Raw genomic sequence first — 19323 nt, forward strand, 5'->3', positions numbered from 1 at the left:
ACAGGATCATGGTGGAGCCTGGAGCCTATCCCAGGGAACTCTGGGCACAATTTGGGGGACACCCTGGATGGGGTGCCAACCCATTTCAGGGCAAAATTGCACACACATTCACACACCCACTCGCACACTACGAACAATTTGGAAATGCCAATCAGCCTACAAGGCATGTCTTTGGACTGGGGGAGGAAAATGGAGCGCAACAAAACATAGGCTATACATACAAATAATTTTTCTTCAGGTTGATTAGCTACATAGGCCATATAACCTAGCTATAGGCCATTTATTGTTACCAAAGTGTATCTGGTTCAATACTGATGTCAGGTTACTGTCTATGTGGAGTTCTCCCCATGTTCATGAGAGTTTACAGTAGGTTCTCTTCTTCCTACTGACCGGAAACATGTAACTAGACTAAATTGTCGTTGGGTGTAAATATGTGAGTGCATGCTGAAAAAAAAAATTAGAAACCCTCATAGAATTTGTAATGCTTTTAATGGTTATTATGGGAAGTGTATAGGTATTGATGGAAACTGTAATGGTCCCTGTGGGTTTCTACTGGTAATTTGTTGCCTTCTATTGGTGCACGTTATGTCTATGATCTACGTCCTTAATATGTCCTACTACATAATGGAAACCATTTGGAAATGGTTTTAATGGTTAACTGATGATGGTTTGTAATGGTATTTGTAGTGGAACCCATTAGAATTTCTGTGATGGTTTCTATTGTGTGTTTTTTTTTTCTTCAGCAAGGCTGTGATGGACTGTAGTCCTATCCAGGGTAAAGTCTTCCATATTGCATCCAATGTTGCTGAGATAGGCTCTAAAATCTTCCAGCTATGCCTATACACTGAGAAAACCAAAGAACAAGAACTTGTCTGTGTACAAACCAGCGGATATTACTAGATCGTATGTTGCCATCTACTGTTTAAACAATGTACTATACTTGTGAATACAGTAACATGAATATGGACAGGCATGGCAAGTGAATATGAACATGCCATATTGTTAAAGAAATGTGCTAAATATAATATTCATATACAACCAAATATAATACTAATAATGTGTTCAAGTATATATAAATTTTAAAAATCAGTGTGTGATATTAGGTCAGTGAAGCAGGCTATTACTAAAGCAAATTTGATCTTTTTTCATTGACTAGATGGAAGTATAGGGAAATGACACTCAAAGAAAAGCTTGATTTGGTCTGCTGAATGTTATTCAGGCTGCTTAATATAGAAATCATGAAATAGATCTGATTTTAATTTAATGTTACCTTCATACAAAAAAATTAAATGATAGAAAGAAGTTGAAAGAAGTTCAGTAGAGCAGTTCACAGTAGAGCGAATGGATGGGGGGGGGGGGGGGAATCAACCTTCAAACAGCTCTGTTATGATCATCATGTCTGTGTGCTCTTTAGGCAGTAGATCCCATGCTCATAGAGGAATGCCTGGTACTAATGCAGAACACTTGACTAGTGCATCTAAGTGCACAGATTTCATGCATTTGTCTATGTCGTTTAGGACAGTTTATGAACATACAACAGCAGATAGTTGCCAGGCCAGGCTAAATATATTGGTACTATACTGTATCTAGAGTGATATAGAGTGAGGTGAGGTTATTAGGATGTAGAGCAGGTGTCTTCAACTTGCAGACCGGATAAAGACACAGCAAAGTATTTTAGTGGATCAAACTGTGTATACGTGAAAAGAATACTGCAGCAGAAATGATATTTGTCTGATAAACAGATCCTCTGTTGCAGCTTACACAATCACATGCATTTATGTGCAGTTTTTGTGAAGGCAGATCATCAGATCAGAAAATAGTCACAAGGCTATACATTTCATACTATAAGTTTTTAAAAAATTATTTTATTATTAATAAAGACTTGACAACAGACAAAAGACAAATGGACAAAGAAGTATTTGTATACTCCTTGCATTAAAGTCAAAACATCTCATCTGTCCAGAGTGCTTGATGCTTGATAAATGGTAATGTAAAGTGCCACTATGAAACAAAACATATACAGAGTGTCCCAAAAGTCTCCATACACAGGGGACTATGTTTGCCAGCACCACGTCAGTTGTGTCTTCATTGGTGGATGTTTGTGGACGTCCACTTCTCCGTTAGTCCGCAGTACTTCCAGTCTTTTTCAATTTGTTAGTAAGTTAATAAGTGTCTTGAGTGATGTGCTTGCCATATTTCCTGTTAAAGTCCTTGTTAAAGTTCATACCCATAAACTAATCCTTAATGGTCAAACATTAAACATTGTTTAATGTCACCATTTAGTCATGTTAGTCACTTATCCGGAACTGTAAGCCAGGACTTTAATGTAGCTGGACCATCACAAATTTTAGTTGAATACCATTTTATACAATATAATTTTTACATGATAATCGGCTACTGTATATGATAATATACAAGGGAAATCTTGTATACAACAAACAACAATTAATTAAAAATTGCTTGGTTTTTATTAAATGTAGAAAGCATTTGATGTCCTTGAGCCCTACCAATAAGTGCAAACTTGAGTTGTTAGTAAGTGTGTTGTATTATTAAAAACTGCTGAAAAAACAAAATAACAAACAATAGAAACCATCACAGAAATTCTAATGGTTTACACTACAAACACCATAACAAACCATCAGCTAACCACTAAAACCATTACCATTGTACTGTTGTAATACCACTATTGGTTCTAAATGGTACCCACTAGACATAACATGCCACAAATAGAAGGCAACAAATTACCAGTAGACACCCACAGGGACCATTACAATTCCCATTATAACCACTACAAATTTTATGAAGGTATTTTTTTTTTTCTCAGCAGGGAAGTACGCCTAATATGTCGTATGAGCTTTATAAATGTGTTGTAATAGCTTATAACGTATTTTAAGACGCAAATGAACCGAATAAACGCACAGTTTATTACAAAACAAACAAACAAACAAACATTCAAATGTGTTGCAGGAAGTGAGACAGCACTGTCCCGCACTGGGACTTGTCTGTCTCCTCTCCCGACCCGTCCGCTTTACCCAGAATCCCCCGCGCCGACACAAGATGGAAGAGGGCAACAGCTGCAGGAGAACAATGTTTTGGCAGTAAACGCTAAAAGAACTGCGTGTTTGGGGTTCATTCAAACGTTAAAAGTCGGACGTGGACATGCCCGGGTGAGTGTTATTGATTCTACAGATTTCTCCTGAGCGCTATCGCAAAAGGATTTCGAAATCTGCGCGGTAGCAGCGTGAAAAGCCGGAGTGCAGACGGAGTGATGCGTTGGTTGTTGGCGAGCATCATTGTTTCTGTGTGCAGTGCCACCATGGGCCATTTAACACCGAGCTCTGATGCTAACACTTTATTACCTTTTTTTTTTTAAACCCTGTCTATTATTATTTTTGTCTAAAATGAAAAGATAAACGTAGCCATTTCTGTTTGGCCTGTATTCAAATCTTCTAACTCATCCTTTTTTATTCAACAATGTAAATTAGGAAATATTATATAATTGTGGCTGCAGTTGTTCCAACACCACACGTTATAATTAGCTATGTATAGCTAAAGAAAAGCCACGGTTATTTGTTTAGGCACAAAGGTTTTTTTTTTTAAATAAAAAAAATATATTTTTAATTTCAGACGAACTGATTAAATATCATACTATATGGTAATATGATGTGTTTATATTTGCTAGTCCGGTAGCACTTGGTGTTATTTCTCCAGCTAGTCAAGTGGCTCTGTAGCGCGCTGCGTGCTAGCGGTGTGTTGACCATCACTGGAAGGGGTTTTTTGTTCCATAGCTAACGCTGACTTGATGGCGATAAATGCCTCTGTGTTTATTTGAACACGAACTAGCCAGGGTAGTGGAAACGCCTAACGTCTAGCTATTTATTTGTCTTCATTTATATAGAATTAAACTGTAAAAACAAAGTTTATACATGTATAATTTCATTACAACACTGCCTGGTTGCTCTAGTGGTGGTTACACTGCTAGCAAATGTTTGCTAGCTACACGGCTAGTCATTTAGCTAGCTGGTTATCTAGGCGGAGATTTGATTTGTTGACTAGCATGAGAGGTGGATTAAATGTCTTTATCAGATAAGCTTCGGGAAAATCTTTCTAAATACAGATAGGCTAACCCTGTTCAAGAGTTCTGGCTCAAACCGCGTCCTCTTTATTATGCTGGATTAGAGAAGCAGCAGAGCGGCTGGGATCTCTGTGCGTTATTCATTATTGATGTAAAGGACATTAGCTTTGATAGCTGGCTAGCTCACTCGACATTAGCTTCGTTAGCTGCTTGCTGTCGTGTGCTAGCTAACGTTACCCTCACCACAATAGATGCTGTGTGGCGAAATCAAAATCTCGCCGAATCAGAATTTATCTGACATGTTGGGGGGAAAAAACTATAAATCATTTCACGTAATAAAATGAAAGTTGAATTAAGGTTTGAAGACAGCCGCATTATCCGTTCATCTTTCAGAGATTTACTAGGCCATTTTTATTTGGTGAGGTGAAGTTGAGTTCTCTTTCTCTTGTCTCAATTCATTTCAAAGTAATTTATTGGCGTGATTGTTTACATACAATATGGCCAAAGCATCAATATAGATAAGAGTATTTTTTAAAAAAACAAGTCATAATAGAATAAAATATCCCTCTCTCTTAATATTTCATCTTCAGCATCTTTAGTTTTAAAGCGTTTTGGTGTGAAAGTCAAATGCAGACAGTTTCAAATTTCCATCAACAATAGTAATTTTGCATAGCGGTAAAACCCATATATTGAAACCGACCTAAAGTTCTGCACTCCATGAGCAGAAACCGTTACCTCCTAAACGAGCGCTTCGGGATCTCCTCGAGACTTCCTATGAGTCATGAATATCAAATATTAGGTGCATCTGATTAAAAATAACAGTTAGAAAGGAGCAGGGGGAATGGTGGCTTAGTGGTTGGCACGTTTGCCTCTCACCTCCAGGGTTCGATTCCCGCCTCCGCCCTGCATGCGTGGAGTTTTTATGTTCTCCACGTGTTTCCGGGGTTTCCTCTGGGTACTCTGGTTTTCTCCCCAATCCAAAGACATGCACTGTAGGCTGATTGGCATTTGCAAATTGTCTGTAGAGTGTGAATGTGTGTATGTGTGATTTGTGCTCTGTGATGGCTTGGCACCCCGTCCAGGGTGTCCCCCGCACTGTGCCCCAAGTCCCCTGGGATAGGCCTCAGGCCCCCTGCAACCCTGTGTAGGAAAAGCGGTACAGATAATAGATAGAAAGGAGTATTGTGTCTGAGCTGGTTATGGTGTTGTTTACTTTACTGATCAGCCTGTACAAGTCATTTTCTGGGCTGTGCAGCAGTTTCCAACAGTAATATCGTGCTTTTGTGCATGTAAAATAGTTTGCGTGTTTGTCCTGGACAAATTACATGATTTGTTTATATCTTTGCAGTGTATCTCATCTTTTGAGCTGAATGACCGTTGCCCTCTCGAGGATCCAGCCATGAGTATTATCCAGGACAAGCTAGGCAACGAGTTTCTGCGCAACGGCAACATGGACCCCAACTTTGCCCCCAGCATGCTCATGTTCAGCCATTTACCTCCAGTCACCAGCTTTACGCGGCTCGCCTCGCAGCCGGTCGTGACCGATTTGCCTCAGGAGATGGTCCTGAAGAAGGAGAGGGATTCTCCGGAGCATGGCGGCGGTTTTCTGCACAGCATGGGCATAAAGCAGGAGAAGTTCAATGAGCTTGACTACCGCATCCCGCTGTATGGAACAGGCCCGGGAACAGGTGGAGGAAAGAGTTCAGACATGCTGGACATTTCACTTGGAAGCCACCAGAACATGCTTCTGCATGATGTCAACATTAGCAGTGTAAGCTCCGAAAAGCAGAGGATGAGGAATTGTATTTTTGCGTGTGTGATTGCGTGTGTTTGTGTGTATGTGTGGATTAAATACTTCTGCATGGTTAATTTAGCTCTAGACATACCTAGCATTCTCAAAGTCTTGTACAAGTTCTTATTGTGTCTACATTCGACTTGTCTCTTCATGTTCCATCAACCTCAGTTGTATTATTCTTGTTTTGACAGCAGCTTCCTGCAAGATTAGGGAAAGACCCAAAAGATTCCACACACAGAAAAGGACGGCGGGCAAATGGGGAGGGAACAGAGGGCAGGGGCAGAAGGAAGCGAGGGGATTCCACAAAGGTGCTCATTCTTTAACTTTTTCTTTCACTCTCCCATTTACAGAAGCCTTTTTGTATATTTAGCCTCGAAGAAATGTGGAAAGAAAATATGATGATTGACACTAATGGACTAGTTTCCTCTTGTCTCTTTTGCTCAGTCACTGATGCTGGATGGGGAGGGAGGACCCCTTTCTCCCAGCTCCAAACCACATATATGTGAACACTGCAACGCCGCCTTCCGCAGCTCCTACCACCTGCGCAGACATGTGCTCATCCACACAGGTGAGAGTCTTTCACTGCCAGCCCAGTGCAGATGCAACTCCCAAAGACGTGGTCTTGCTAGAATGTTTAATGGGACGATTCATTAACGTTGACGTTTCAACCCATGTTTCTGATTGCACAGGTGAGAGGCCTTTTAGGTGCAGTCAGTGTAACATGAGCTTCATCCAGAAGTACCTGCTGCAGCGGCACGAAAAGATCCATAGTGGTGAGTCCCATACTGGCACTAACCCCCCCCCCCCCCCCCCCGATTTATTATTTTTTTGGGGGGGGGGGGGGAGATTTTAAGATTCTTTATCCTGACAAAAGGTTTATATTTAGGAATGTTTATTCTTACAGCTTCATAGGATGCAGTTTATATCTTTAAAAGTAGCAAATTGTAAATCATTCCATATATAGCGGGATTCATTGCACACTTTATGCAGGAACTGTGGTACAAGCCCCTTGATATTCTACACGCTGTGTATGCACTAGCGGTGCTTCTTCTTCTTTTTTTTTTTTTTTAAAGCAAATTAAAAGTATTTGCATATTATTCTGTTTATTCAAGTGTCATTGCTGTGCTAAGCCACTATAGACTGCAGCCATGACATTGTTCGGTGTTTAGAAAGTGGAGGTGTGGGATCTCCGGAGTTCACACACAAAAGAAAACGAGTACGTAAATCAAGCAGCGCATCTCCAGAGTCTGTTTGAAATGGAAGCAAATTTGTTACGTCTTGCGTGTGTGTTTTTGTTTTGTTTTTTTAAAAAGAAGAAGCTTTACAAAATATTAAGGTTGTAAGTTGGTCTTTACAGTTTAAACAGATGGTACTGTTTTCATATGGAGGAGTGCTGGAGTCCCTTGTTCTGGATCAAACTAGCGCTGCTAGCTAGATTAGACTTTTAGAGTTACTGACAAAACTGAAGAAAACACAAGAACCATTGCCTCCCAAGTACATACACACCAAGCAGAAATGAAGAAATGATGTATTTTACCATAGTTAGATGATGTCTGATTGTAACCTGAGTATGCCGATTCGATATGTGGTATGAAGTTGTTGTGAGATTAGTCATGCCTTATCCTGGGAATTCAAGTGTTCATTCATTAATTTTTTTTCCTGTCAAATATTCAAACTGTCGAAATGACAAAAAGGTACAAATCTGCTAACGAGGTATGTACGCAACTGTATTTCTTTTTTAACAGGGGAAAAGCCATTCAGCTGTGACCAGTGTAACATGCGCTTCATTCAGAAATACCATATGGAGCGACACAAGAGGACACACAGTGGAGAAAAGCCATATAAATGTGATACTTGCCAACAGGTAACAATGAGCTTACTAATGCATCTGTCAATGCTTATAATGATTATTTTATGCGAGAACAATTGTCTCTAGATGTTTAAGTTGACATTCATTTCATGGAGCAATCTTAAACTCACTCCACTTTCCTTACCCCTCTGCAGTATTTCTCTCGTACTGATCGTTTACTGAAGCACAAGAGAACCTGTGGAGAAGCCATAAAGAAGGGTCTGGACCCAGGGATGCTAGACCTTGGAGATGAAGACCTGGGACAAGGCAGCTACCTACACACTCAGGGAAATGCCAGTGCGCCACCACGCAAGAGAGGCAAGTCAAAGAACAGTGGGGAGGGTGGAGAGCGGCGGAGGAAAAAGACTGTAGGTTCAGGGGCAGGCCATATGGTCGGCATGCAAGACTACGCCATAGACATGGCCGCTGGCTCTGGGGCATCCTCTTCAGGGGTGGGGAACATGGCAGACACCAGCATGGCAAACCAGCACGTTCGCAATCCCAAGCTTGCCTTTAAGAAAGGAGGACGCAAGGGTGGGGACAAGAGCCTGCTCTCAATGGGCGAGGCCGGCTCAAGCTCAGCTCTCCACGAACAGAAATTGTTAGCTCCTAAATCCAGTCCAATGGATCTGCCTGGACCTGGAGGTATGGACGGTCTAGGTCTCCTGCAGAGTTCCTCAGAGTCAAAGCAAGGTGGCACAAGCAGCAACTACGACGATGCCATGCAGTTTCTGAAGAAAAGGAGATACTTGCATGCGGTGAACAGCAGCGGCGGCGGCGGTGACTACGGCTCGGTCCACCTTCCTCCTCAGCAGACGGTTATCCAGGGCGGCATTGGTGAACCCACACTTGCGTTACTGGACACGTCACCTCTGGTCAGTGTTGATAACAAGCACGACAAGTCCGGCATCCCAGACGAGGTACTGCAGAGTCTGCTGGATCACTACTCCCATAAAAGCGATGTGACTTTTGACCTCTCGGATCCGCACCACGTTGAGCTGCATGCAGCTTCAGCGACGCCTGAGCTAGGAGCAGATGAAAGCTCCTCGAATGGCTCGGCTGACAAGAGTGGCGTCATGAACGAGTATTCCAAGTTCTTGCTGCAGACACTGGAGAGGACGAGCCACGGCGGGAGTGGTGTCTTTACATTCTTCCCGGAGAAGCACATGTACGCTGCGTCTCCTCTGGAGTGTACCTTCGGCCATTCTGTCTCCTCCCCCCATGGTCCCTCATCCGCTTCTGTGCTCCCAAAGTCCCACTTCAGCATGCTGGTGGGCTCCCACTCTCCCTCCCATGCCTCACCTTCCTCCCAGCAGGCCTTTCACCTGAGTGCCCTCGAGCCCTCAGCCCACCAGCAGCTCACGCCATCTCAAGAGCTCACTGAGCAGTTGGACAACCAGGAGCTTGCTAATGGCAACAGGCAGAAGGAGCAGCAGGTGAAGAATGGCAGTGCCACCAGTGCGAACAGCACCAGCCGTGGCACCACCTCTGTCTACTCCCTAAATTCCCCTCCTGATCTGACGGCCCTGGAACCATCCAAGGAGGTGGACATGCGGCCCACGTTTCAGATCGAGAACTTCGCTCAGGCATTCGGCTCCCAGTTCAAATCCGAGCGCCGGACCCCGCTGGCGTACAGCGCTGACCCCCAGATCGTCGTCGTCGAGGTTGACCCCCGAATATCGCGAACTCCCGTGTCGGAATTCTCAGGGTATACCAGTCTGTTAGCTGAAGTAAATGAGCCAGCTAGCTCAGGAACCAAAACCCCCACGAGCCAAAGCTACAGGTAAAGGTTTTGGTAGCCAACCTAACCCTGCAGTTTGGGACAAGGACTTTCCCCAGTGCCCTCGAGCCCAATTCCCTCATTTAAAAAAAAAAAAAAAAAAAGCAAGATAAAATATTAATTATTACACTGCCATTAATTGTTAATACTCTACCAGGGAAGGTCTACCTGACCTCAAATGCAATTTTTTGATATTCTTCTTTTTTTAATATGTATTTTAGTTCCTCATTTTTATTAGTGTAGTCATTTCTGTGATTTAGAGGGTAGGTAATGACTGGCTTGACTTTTCATGAACCCTGTGTTTTTAGCAATCAGGATAGAATTGTAAAATAGATGAAGATGATCTATAGTAATAACTATTGTCAGGGTGTGGCCCAGTATTCAGTGGCAGAAAATGTCGGCCTATTGTCTGTTACAATAATTGAAAGTATTACTCAGGAAAAACATTTTTTTTTAATAATTAGGTGCAACTAGCACTGATTTTGTTTTTAACAAGTATAGTTTAAAACTACAGTGAATCTTGTTTTCTGAAATTCCTTGAGGAAAAAAAAAATCAAATCCACACTCAGTCTACCTGTTCAGCTGATCACACTGGTGAATCTTTCCACTACTTGTACATATGCAGATATTATGGTACTTTGTCAATGTGAAAACACTGCATACTTTAATCACTAAAGGACAGACGTAAGACACGGTTGCGAACCTAAACGCACACGCTCAGTCCCATGCGAATGCTCGTGGAAATCTGTTTGCGTGCATGTAATGTCTTTTTAAGTAGCGTCTTTACTGCTACTGAAATGTGGCCTCAAGGTTTGTCATACACAGGCTGATTTATACTTCTGCGTCTGCGAACCTGTGAACGGGTAAAAAACATTTGCTACTACAGCAGAGGGCAGTGTCGCATATAGCAAACCAAGAACGTTCTGAACTCCAGTCAAAGAGGAGAGTCTCGCGCTTCACTGTAGAAGAGTCGATGGATAGAAGTAGGAAAGTGTGGTTAAGAAGAGTTTAGTTTTTACATTGTACTTGATCATGAATGGCAGTATTCTGCTGAAATCGATCTTGCATTGCCTTTGGTTTATTAATTCAATAAAAACTCTGTCCCAGGTTTTTGCCCTCTCTCTCTCTCTCTCTCTCTCTCTGTCTCTCTCTCTCTCTCTCTCTCTCTCTCTCTCACTCTCACTCTGTCCTGTAATTCATTGTCCATAATTTTGTAAAACAAAGACCTTCTAATGTGTCTCTTCTACAAGTCGATCCTAAATCTGTGCCGTTTTGCTTGTGCACTAGTTCTGGTTTGAGTTTAAAACCCTGACATTACTGTACACGCTTTCCTGCTCAGCCAATCAGTGTCGTGCACAACAGATGGTCATGAGACGTAACGTTTCTGTCGGTTCCCCCTTGAGCTATGCTTACCCATGAACTATTTCTCATTGCCTTGGTGCTTTCCAGAAGTATAAATCAGCCCTAAATCATACCCTGTTGTTAAATGTGTCGGCTCTCATCCTTTTTATTTCTCAAGGAATCATATTAGCACTTTTACCACTGAAGACAAAAACTGTTGGATGACAAATACATACATGCTTTTGTTCAGAGGAAAGCTGTGATTTTAATTGTTTTTTTGGGTTTTTTTTTTTGTAATGGATATGGGTGTTTATTGCTATGGGCATTTTGTTTTTAATATATAGCGGGATGGGAGGGGTATTAGCATGATTTGTTCTCGTAATGCTATCGACATGGATGCCATACCAATTTTGTGCTGTGGAGCCTTGGGTGTAAGTACAGGGCCTCTTTGTATTCAAAGTGTATTTAAGTATTAAGTTGATTTTTTTGCGTGAAAAGCTGCATTTGGAATTCTACCTCTCAAATTACAAAATTGATGCCTAATGGACAAAAATGCAAACTTCCCTTTCAAGGTCTTTGCTTGGAGAACCATCCAAGTTGTGGACTTTTAAACTCATGCAAATCTGAATTTTTGGACCTGAACCTGTTTAAATGTTTGTTTGTTTTTTGTTTTTTTAGCCATGAAATCAGGAATCACTCAGCCTGAGGAGACTTGTGAATCTGATTACCATTTCCCCCCTCCTCACACACACACACACACACACACACACACACACACACATACACACATACACACACAAATACAATCTTTGCTGTGCCCGTGAATGAAGCAGGTAGACTCCTGTGTCTTCCTTCCATGTCTCCTGCTCCTACCCAGCATGAACGGGACCCAGCCATTGGCCTCAAGTCCCTTCACAGAGAACTGCTGATTCTGCACTAGTGTCGGGGCTCAAAACCTAAATGCTGCACTCCAAACCTGTCCCATTCTTTAAAAGAGGAAAAAAAGTTAAAAAAAAAAATAATAGTGGCAAAAAGAACACAATTGACCTTAATATACCTCATATCACTGTATACACGACAAAACCAGGGACGTGTTTCATGTAGCCTATATAGTGGTAATATTGTAGTGTACATCAGCCATATTGTAGAACCATATAATGCCACCTGTGTTTACGATTATCATTCATGTTGGTCTGTTGGAATATGGTTTTTTTTTTTTTTGGTCTGTTAAGCAATTTTGCCAAGCAGTGTTTCCTTGTAGATCTCTTCCCCTTAGGAGTTTCTGAATTTGTTCAATGTTTTTTTTCCCCCCTTGTTTTTGTTACTTGCCATAATGTGTTTTGATATGATCTCTTGTTTACAGTAATGTACAAAACACTAAAAAAAAAATGTGTTTTCTTTCCCGTTTGATTTTGTTGTCTGATGCATGATATGAAGTTTTTTTGTTTTGTTTTTTTTTCTGATCATGATCGCACCAAAATATTTTTTGTAGCAGATGTGTCCTCATCTTCAAGCTTTTGTTTTTTGTGACTCTACAGGGCTGAACATGTCAGATGACTTTATATATGATTAGATAAGCCAATAAAACCTTTTGTTATGAAAGCTTGTCAGTGTAACTGTGCGTGTTGAATGTGAGTGTTAAACTCCCTTCATTCCTCAGGTTTACTTCATTGGCTGAAAATGAGAAGTTTTTTTATATTATGATGGTTGTTAAGGTTTAGTCACAGTGTAGCAGTCCGTACAGGATTTCGCAGAGTTTTTCTCATTGTGATTCTTGCGGCCGAAAATGCTTGATTTAGCTGCGGCTTTTTTCAAAATATGCACGGCCCCTTGCCGTGATGTTTGTTGGTAAATGAGACCTTTTAGCTGTACACACGTGAATTGACTTTTCCAAATGCATTTGGTGATGTCACATGACGTGTCTTTGCCCAAACCTGTGGTAATTTTGAAAAATTGTAAGCTCCTCTGAATATTGCAGTTTGTGTGATTTTGCGTAAATTATACTGGTGTATGATCGAACAGTTCGCTCTTCCCCTTAATCACACCACAGCGACCTCAGTTTCTCTGAGCAGGGGACGTGACTACACTACAAATCCTTTAGCTGTGCAATACGTTACATTGCTTCCTCTCCTGCCGCTCCTAGCATGTTCATAACTTCATCATACACGACACAACAGCTATCAAACGCACAGAAGAACATGGCTTTACTGACCATGACTGAAAGAAGCGGCTGTCAATTTTTGCCTAAGCAGCACCAAAAAGTTTCATGTCATTAAAAAAATGAATTCATTTTTTTGGGGCTCAGTGTGCCAGCTTTCCTTGCAGCCCTGAATACTGAATACTGACCATGTTGGACATTTTAAGGAAAAAGCTGGTCTGAAATACTGCATATATTTCTGAGAAAGAAAAATAGATTTTTTTCTTTATGTTTTTTGTTACACATACAGATGTGTGCAATCTTTTTCTTTTCTCTTTGTCACCACTTGCATGTGCAGTTTTAAATAGTTGACTAATACTGTGCAAAAGTACCTTTTTCTTTTTGTTGTCCTATTGTGAAAATTTCAACCTGTAACAGATTTATTAAAGCAGCAATTTTGTAGTTGAAACAAAAGCAAAGCTTATGTAAAGTATTGGCTGCTTTTTTTGTTGTTGTTGTTGTTTTAATGATTCATTAACAAATGTGGTAGTAGTCAAAGCAAAACTGGTCCAAGTTCCTTCTTTGGCTATTAACCAGGAAGTCCAGGAAGTGATTGTAGTTTAAACAGCAGTGATAATGCACAGAGAAGTGGAATATGTGTGTGTGTGTGTGTGTGTGTGTGTGTGTGTTCCATCCAGTAAATTTCACAAATTAAGCAGAAAATCTGTGTGGAATAGTAGAGTAAATAAGCTGCATTTCATGACCTCAGTATTATTAAAGTTCTGTTTGGCATTTTGGTCAAATATAAGCATCATCACCTGGAGATACTTTATTCTCTTTTGGTGTTCTTTAGTTTGAGAGTTTTTGGTATTTTTATATTATGTTCTATCTGCCAGCCAATCGTCATCCAGGATGAACAGAACATCCAGCAGAAAAAATATTGTGACTAACATTAGATAGTATTATCATTAAATATTGCAGACATTAGATAGCTATGTGCTTAATAATCTGCATATTCCAGTGTAACCAGCAACTGAAGCTCAGCTGGCGGATTCAGATTTGTTTGTGTTACAAAGAAATTTGTTATATGCTGTTGTGATAATATTCTTAAATGTTTTATAACTGAAAATCTCCTGTTTAGCAAAAACTTGAAATGTCTTGTATTTTACACCGATCAGCCATAACATTAAACCCGGTGATGTGAATAACATTGATTATCTCCTTACAGTGGCATCTGTCAAAGGGTGGGATGTATTAGGCATTAAGTGATCAGTTAGTTCTTAAAGTTGATGTGTTGGAAGCAGGAAAAATGGGCAAGCGTAAGAATCTGAGTGACTTTGATATGGGCCAGATTGTGAGATGACTGAGTCAGAGCATTTCCAAAATGGCAGGTCTTGTGGGGTGTTCCCCGGCATGCAGTGGTTAGTAGCTACCAAAAGTAGTGTATGGAAGGATAGTCCGTGAACCGGTGATAGGGTCATGGGTGCACAGGCTCACCGATGCATGTGTGGAGTGACGGCTAGCCCGTCTGGTCCGATCCCACAGAAGAGCTACTGCAGCACAAATTGCTAAAAAGGTTAATGCTGGTTATGATAGAGAAAGGTGTCAGAACACACAGTGCATCTCAGCTTACTGTGTATGGGGCTGTGCAGGTCTGAGTGCCCATGCTGACCCCTGTCCGGCACTGAAAGCACCTACAGTGGGCACATGAGCATCAGAACTGGACCTTGGAGCGATGGAAGAAGGTGGCCTGATCTGATGACTTACATTTTCTTTTATTTCATGTAGATGGCCTGGTGTGTTTGCTTCACTTTCCTGGGAAAGTGATGGCACCAGGACGCACTATGGGAAGAAGGCAAGCTGGTGGAGGAAGTGTGATGCTTTGGGCTATGTTCTGCTGGGAAACCTTGGGTCCAGGCATTCATGTGATTGTTACTCTGACACACACCACCTATCTAAATATTGTTGGAGACCAAATACTATACACCCCTTCATGGCAACAGTATTTCCAGAAGACAGTGGTCACTTTCAGAAGGATAATGCGCCCTGCCACACTGCAAATAATGTTCAGGAACGGTTTGAGGGACATGAGAAAGGGTTCAAGGTGTTGACGTGGCCTCCAAATTCCCCAGATCTCAATCTGATTGAGCATCTGTGGGATGTGCTGAACAAAAAAGTCTGATCCATGGAGACCCCACCTCGCAATTTACAGGACTTAAAGGATCTGCTGCAAACATCTTGGTGCCAGATACCACAGCGCACCTTCAGAGGTCTTGTTGAGTCCATATCTCAACGGGTCAGAGCTGTTTTGTTGGCACAAGGGGACCTACACAATATTAGGCAGGAGGTTTTGATGTTATGGCTGATCGTTTTAGGTCATAGAGTATACATTGAGAAATAAATAACTTATTCAAAGGCATATATGATTATAATGTGGTCTTAATAGATTCAAAACATCTGTCTCTACTTACTTACACCGTTTACTAGTTGTTTAATGAGATTTAAAGATAGATCCGTATAAAACCAAACAGTAATTGAGCTTACAGAATATTAAGTTTCTAATAGCCACTGCTCAAAAATCCACTTTCTAAATGTCTCAGAATTTCCATAATGGTAAATTGAAGTACCTGTAAAGTATCAATCTTATTATTTATTTATTTGTTTGTTTGTTTATTTATTTATTTATTTTCTTCCTCATATAATCAGTTTTTCCTCACCACCGTCGCCACCGGCTTGCTCGTTAGGGATAAATTCACACATTTAAAATATGTATCCTGTGTTTATATGTTTCTGTAAAGCTGCTTTGAGACGATGTCCATTGTTAAAAGCGCTATACAAATAAAATTGAAGTGAATTGAATTGAATTATTGATCTATCAATATAAATTTCAGGATTTAATCAAACGTCTGATGTCCCATATCTCAAAACAGCTGTTCACTCAGATGGAACTTTATTATAATACTAAGATCATGTTTTGTATTTAGTGATCTATATAAAATAGCCTGAGTCACAGATTCAGTTGGGGCAGATTTAATTGCTTCTCCTGTGGGTCAAAGTCTCATTTTCCTGGGTTTATTTTACAGCGTAGATTATATAGTGCCAAAGTTGACTTTTTTTTTTGTAAAGCATTTCCTGTGACGTCTTTTTCCATGACAAATATTCATTATGGTTTGTGTGATGTGAGCTATTGATTCTTTATGACCTTGCTTACAGTAAAGTAAAGGAGTGGCTGTGTGACATGTCATGATTGTTAAAAACATCCCAGTTCAGACCAGTCAAGAGTATTCACTTAGATAATAGGCTATATCTGGTATCCATGTACATATGTTATTACGACCTACATGGAAAATCAGAATATGAGCTTATTTTATAAATTATAAAATCATTTTGTTAACCCATGATCTCAGTCCAAAGCTTTGAGACATCATCTTAATGCTGAGAGCTGTTTACATGGTGTACCAAAATATACTGCCATATAATCAGGACAAAGATTGAGTGTGATCATAAATTGTTCCTGGTCAGTAAAGCTCATATACCACGTATGCGAGGGCTTCGCCAATCTGAGAAACTTTGGACCTAGCTCCATGGTAGCAGACAATTCCACCATCAGTTTGTGTGATTAAGACGCCACTCCTGCTGATACTTCCTTGTGTCCTTATGCCCTTATGTCCTCCTGTGCCATGAGCCATGTGCGATAATTCACTTTCAATAACAGTAAATGCAGCAGTTTCTAATTCCCTATAGAGCTTCTCATTTCCCTATAGAGATTACAATTTCCCTATAGACAGGTTGTGGTGTCTTTTTGAAATCTTATTAGTGGAGACAGTGCAGGAATAATTTGTTTTTTACAACTGATTATTTTATGAGCTTTTAAACGTACAGTGAATGCCAGGTTAATATGATTTTGTAATTTAGCTGTCTGTTTTTTTTTCTAGAAGAAATCATTGAGAAATAAACTAAACAGAGGCTGATTTGATCATCAAAAATAACACCAAAATCATTTCTCCTGAACTGAAAGTCAGCCTTGGTGTCACGGTGTTACATAAATGCAAAATGGTATGTTCCAATATGTGACGTGTTTTATACCTCATATACACAGTGATCTCTTCCTCACCTGACTGTTTTCAGGTTATCTCTTGTAAAAAGATGTTAATGATAAACCAAATTCAGCTCAGAAGGTCCTTTAGAAAAGATGTGAAATCCTAGGGTAAAAAAGCAGTACTCCAGTCTTTGGAGATAATGTTTTACATGAAAAGAAACATAAAATAAAATAATAATAAAAAAGGTTTCTAAGTCAATCATAAACTGTGTCTGCTCAACTATGTTGTCACGAAGACTACTGCATAGTTAATTTTTTTTCAAAAGAAAGGGAGATGGCATGAAAACACATTCTGTTAAATTATAAGCCAAAATGTATAGCCTGAAATTCATAATGTCCTCATGTCATTAGTATGGATGCTATTTACTTACATTTTGTGTATTTGTTAATTGAATGCTTTTGATAGTCACTGACAAGCAAAATACAGTCACTATGAGCAAAAAAATATATATATAAAAAAATAGCATTGCCTGAAATGGGTCAACACATGTTTGAACATTTACATGCATGTTCCATTCGATTCACTGTTGAGTTACAAGACCTAAATGGCAATGCAATAGAATCAGCAGTTAATGATATTTCACTAGATTACACTGTAGTACTCTCATTTTAAAAGTGCATTTAAAAAGTAGATTTTACTGTGAAAGCAAATAATTTTTATGTTTACCACAACTTAAAAGTCAAGTCAAATTTGATTTATGAAGCACGTTTAAAGACAACAGTAGCTGATCCAAAGTGCTGTACAGAACACCATAAAACAAAATTGGAGGTTAAAAGTCACAAATAAGACATAATGCTTTTCTTTAGTGAGTTTTAAAATATTTGGTAATTCTGTAACTGTACAATTATTAATACTAATGTATTAGTGTTTACTAACTCTTTAAGAGAGTAAATCGTTACAATTTGAATTTCTGTGCCAGGGGTTCAGAACAATATAGCCACAATAATAGCATATTTACATTTATGCCAAATGCCATTAATGAAAATATCACATGCTGTCTTTAGTGTAATGCTAACCCCCAAACAGGCACTGGACCTTAGCCATGAGGATGTCTATAAGCCCATAGTTGGGCATGTTCAGACTCGAGAGAGGGACCATCACAGAAGGCAAACAGAGATTACTCTTTCTCTAAGAAGGAGGCATTAAAATTATTCTGTAATGTACAAACATGGGAGGAAAAATGTTTATTTTACATTCAATTAAATTTCAAATTTCAAATAGACTTTGAAAACGTGTTGCACACTGTGGACTTATTGTAAATCCCTTGATCAAATCCCTGATCATGGCATGAGCCTGGCCATTTTCCTTCTTTGGTGAACTTACATATTAAAGGTCACCCAGCCCTATTCATCCCATTCACACAATGTCCTTACTTTACATTTGAAAATACTTAAAATATGGCCAGCCGAGACTGGCCCAGTGAACTCCAAATGTAGCTGCCAGAACACGGCCACAAGTCACACCTGGGAGACTTTCAGACAAAAATTAAAATGCCTAAATTAAAAATAGATCATTTTTGTCCCACATTCCAAAAGTACATTTCAATTAACTGTGCTTTGCTATCCATTTGGCCAATTTTGGCCTATTAATAAACCAGTCTCAATAAACCATCCCTTATAGTATGTGCCTAAACTCAACCATATTTGACTCAAATTTATCTGCTATTTGGGATTTCACCATCAAATGTTCTGCCACAGAATATTTACTAGCAAAAACACCTGTGTGACACTAAGGCAGGAAGTAATAGCTGATACATGAGTGGTGGTGGACCATTCTAGTCTGCAGTGTTGCTTGCACAAATACGATCTGCATGGAAATCTTACCTGTGGCCTCATCACAAAAGTGAAATAAGCAAAACAACATCTAGAAAAAGATGCATTTTGCACTGTGGCTGTGGGACGATTGTTAGGCTGTGGATTGATGAAGGACTGACAATGTAAAAGCTGAACTCTTTGGTCACAATCATCAAAGGTACCATATGTTTGGAGAGAAATATTAGTAGCATTTGATGAAATTAACACCTTGACAACTATTAAGCATGGGCTCTATCTATCTGTTTTGAGGTTGTATGACAGTTAGTGGTACAGGAAATATTGCACAGGTAGATGAAAGAATTGATTTCAGTAAGTATCAGCAAATTTTGAAAGCAAAATTGGTCAAGAAACTGAAGTTAAAAGATAAAGTTAAGTTGAAAAGAAGAGGTTGACTTCTACAATAGGCCAATGATCTAAGACATACCTCAAAAT

General features: G+C 39.9%; 1 protein-coding gene across 2 annotated transcripts; it reads left to right on the top strand.

Moving 5' to 3' along the window:
* Positions 1-2750: 2750 nt before the first annotated feature.
* Positions 2751-13305, top strand: znf281b (zinc finger protein 281b). Of its 2 annotated transcripts, none has more exons than XM_053639010.1 (7): positions 2751-3167; positions 5424-5846; positions 6062-6178; positions 6315-6438; positions 6560-6643; positions 7616-7734; positions 7875-13305. In XM_053639010.1, exons 1-7 carry the CDS (start codon positions 2901-2903, stop codon positions 9504-9506), a joined length of 2766 nt encoding a protein of 921 aa, XP_053494985.1. In that variant the 5' UTR covers positions 2751-2900; the 3' UTR covers positions 9507-13305. The 2 variants fall into 2 exon arrangements, with proteins under 2 accessions (XP_053494985.1, XP_053494986.1); XM_053639011.1 differs by having other exon boundaries at positions 6065-6178.
* The last annotated feature ends 6018 nt before the right edge of the window (positions 13306-19323 follow it).

This window comes from Ictalurus furcatus, chromosome 13 (assembly GCF_023375685.1).
Source record: "Ictalurus furcatus strain D&B chromosome 13, Billie_1.0, whole genome shotgun sequence".
Classification (NCBI taxonomy): domain Eukaryota; kingdom Metazoa; phylum Chordata; class Actinopteri; order Siluriformes; family Ictaluridae; genus Ictalurus; species Ictalurus furcatus.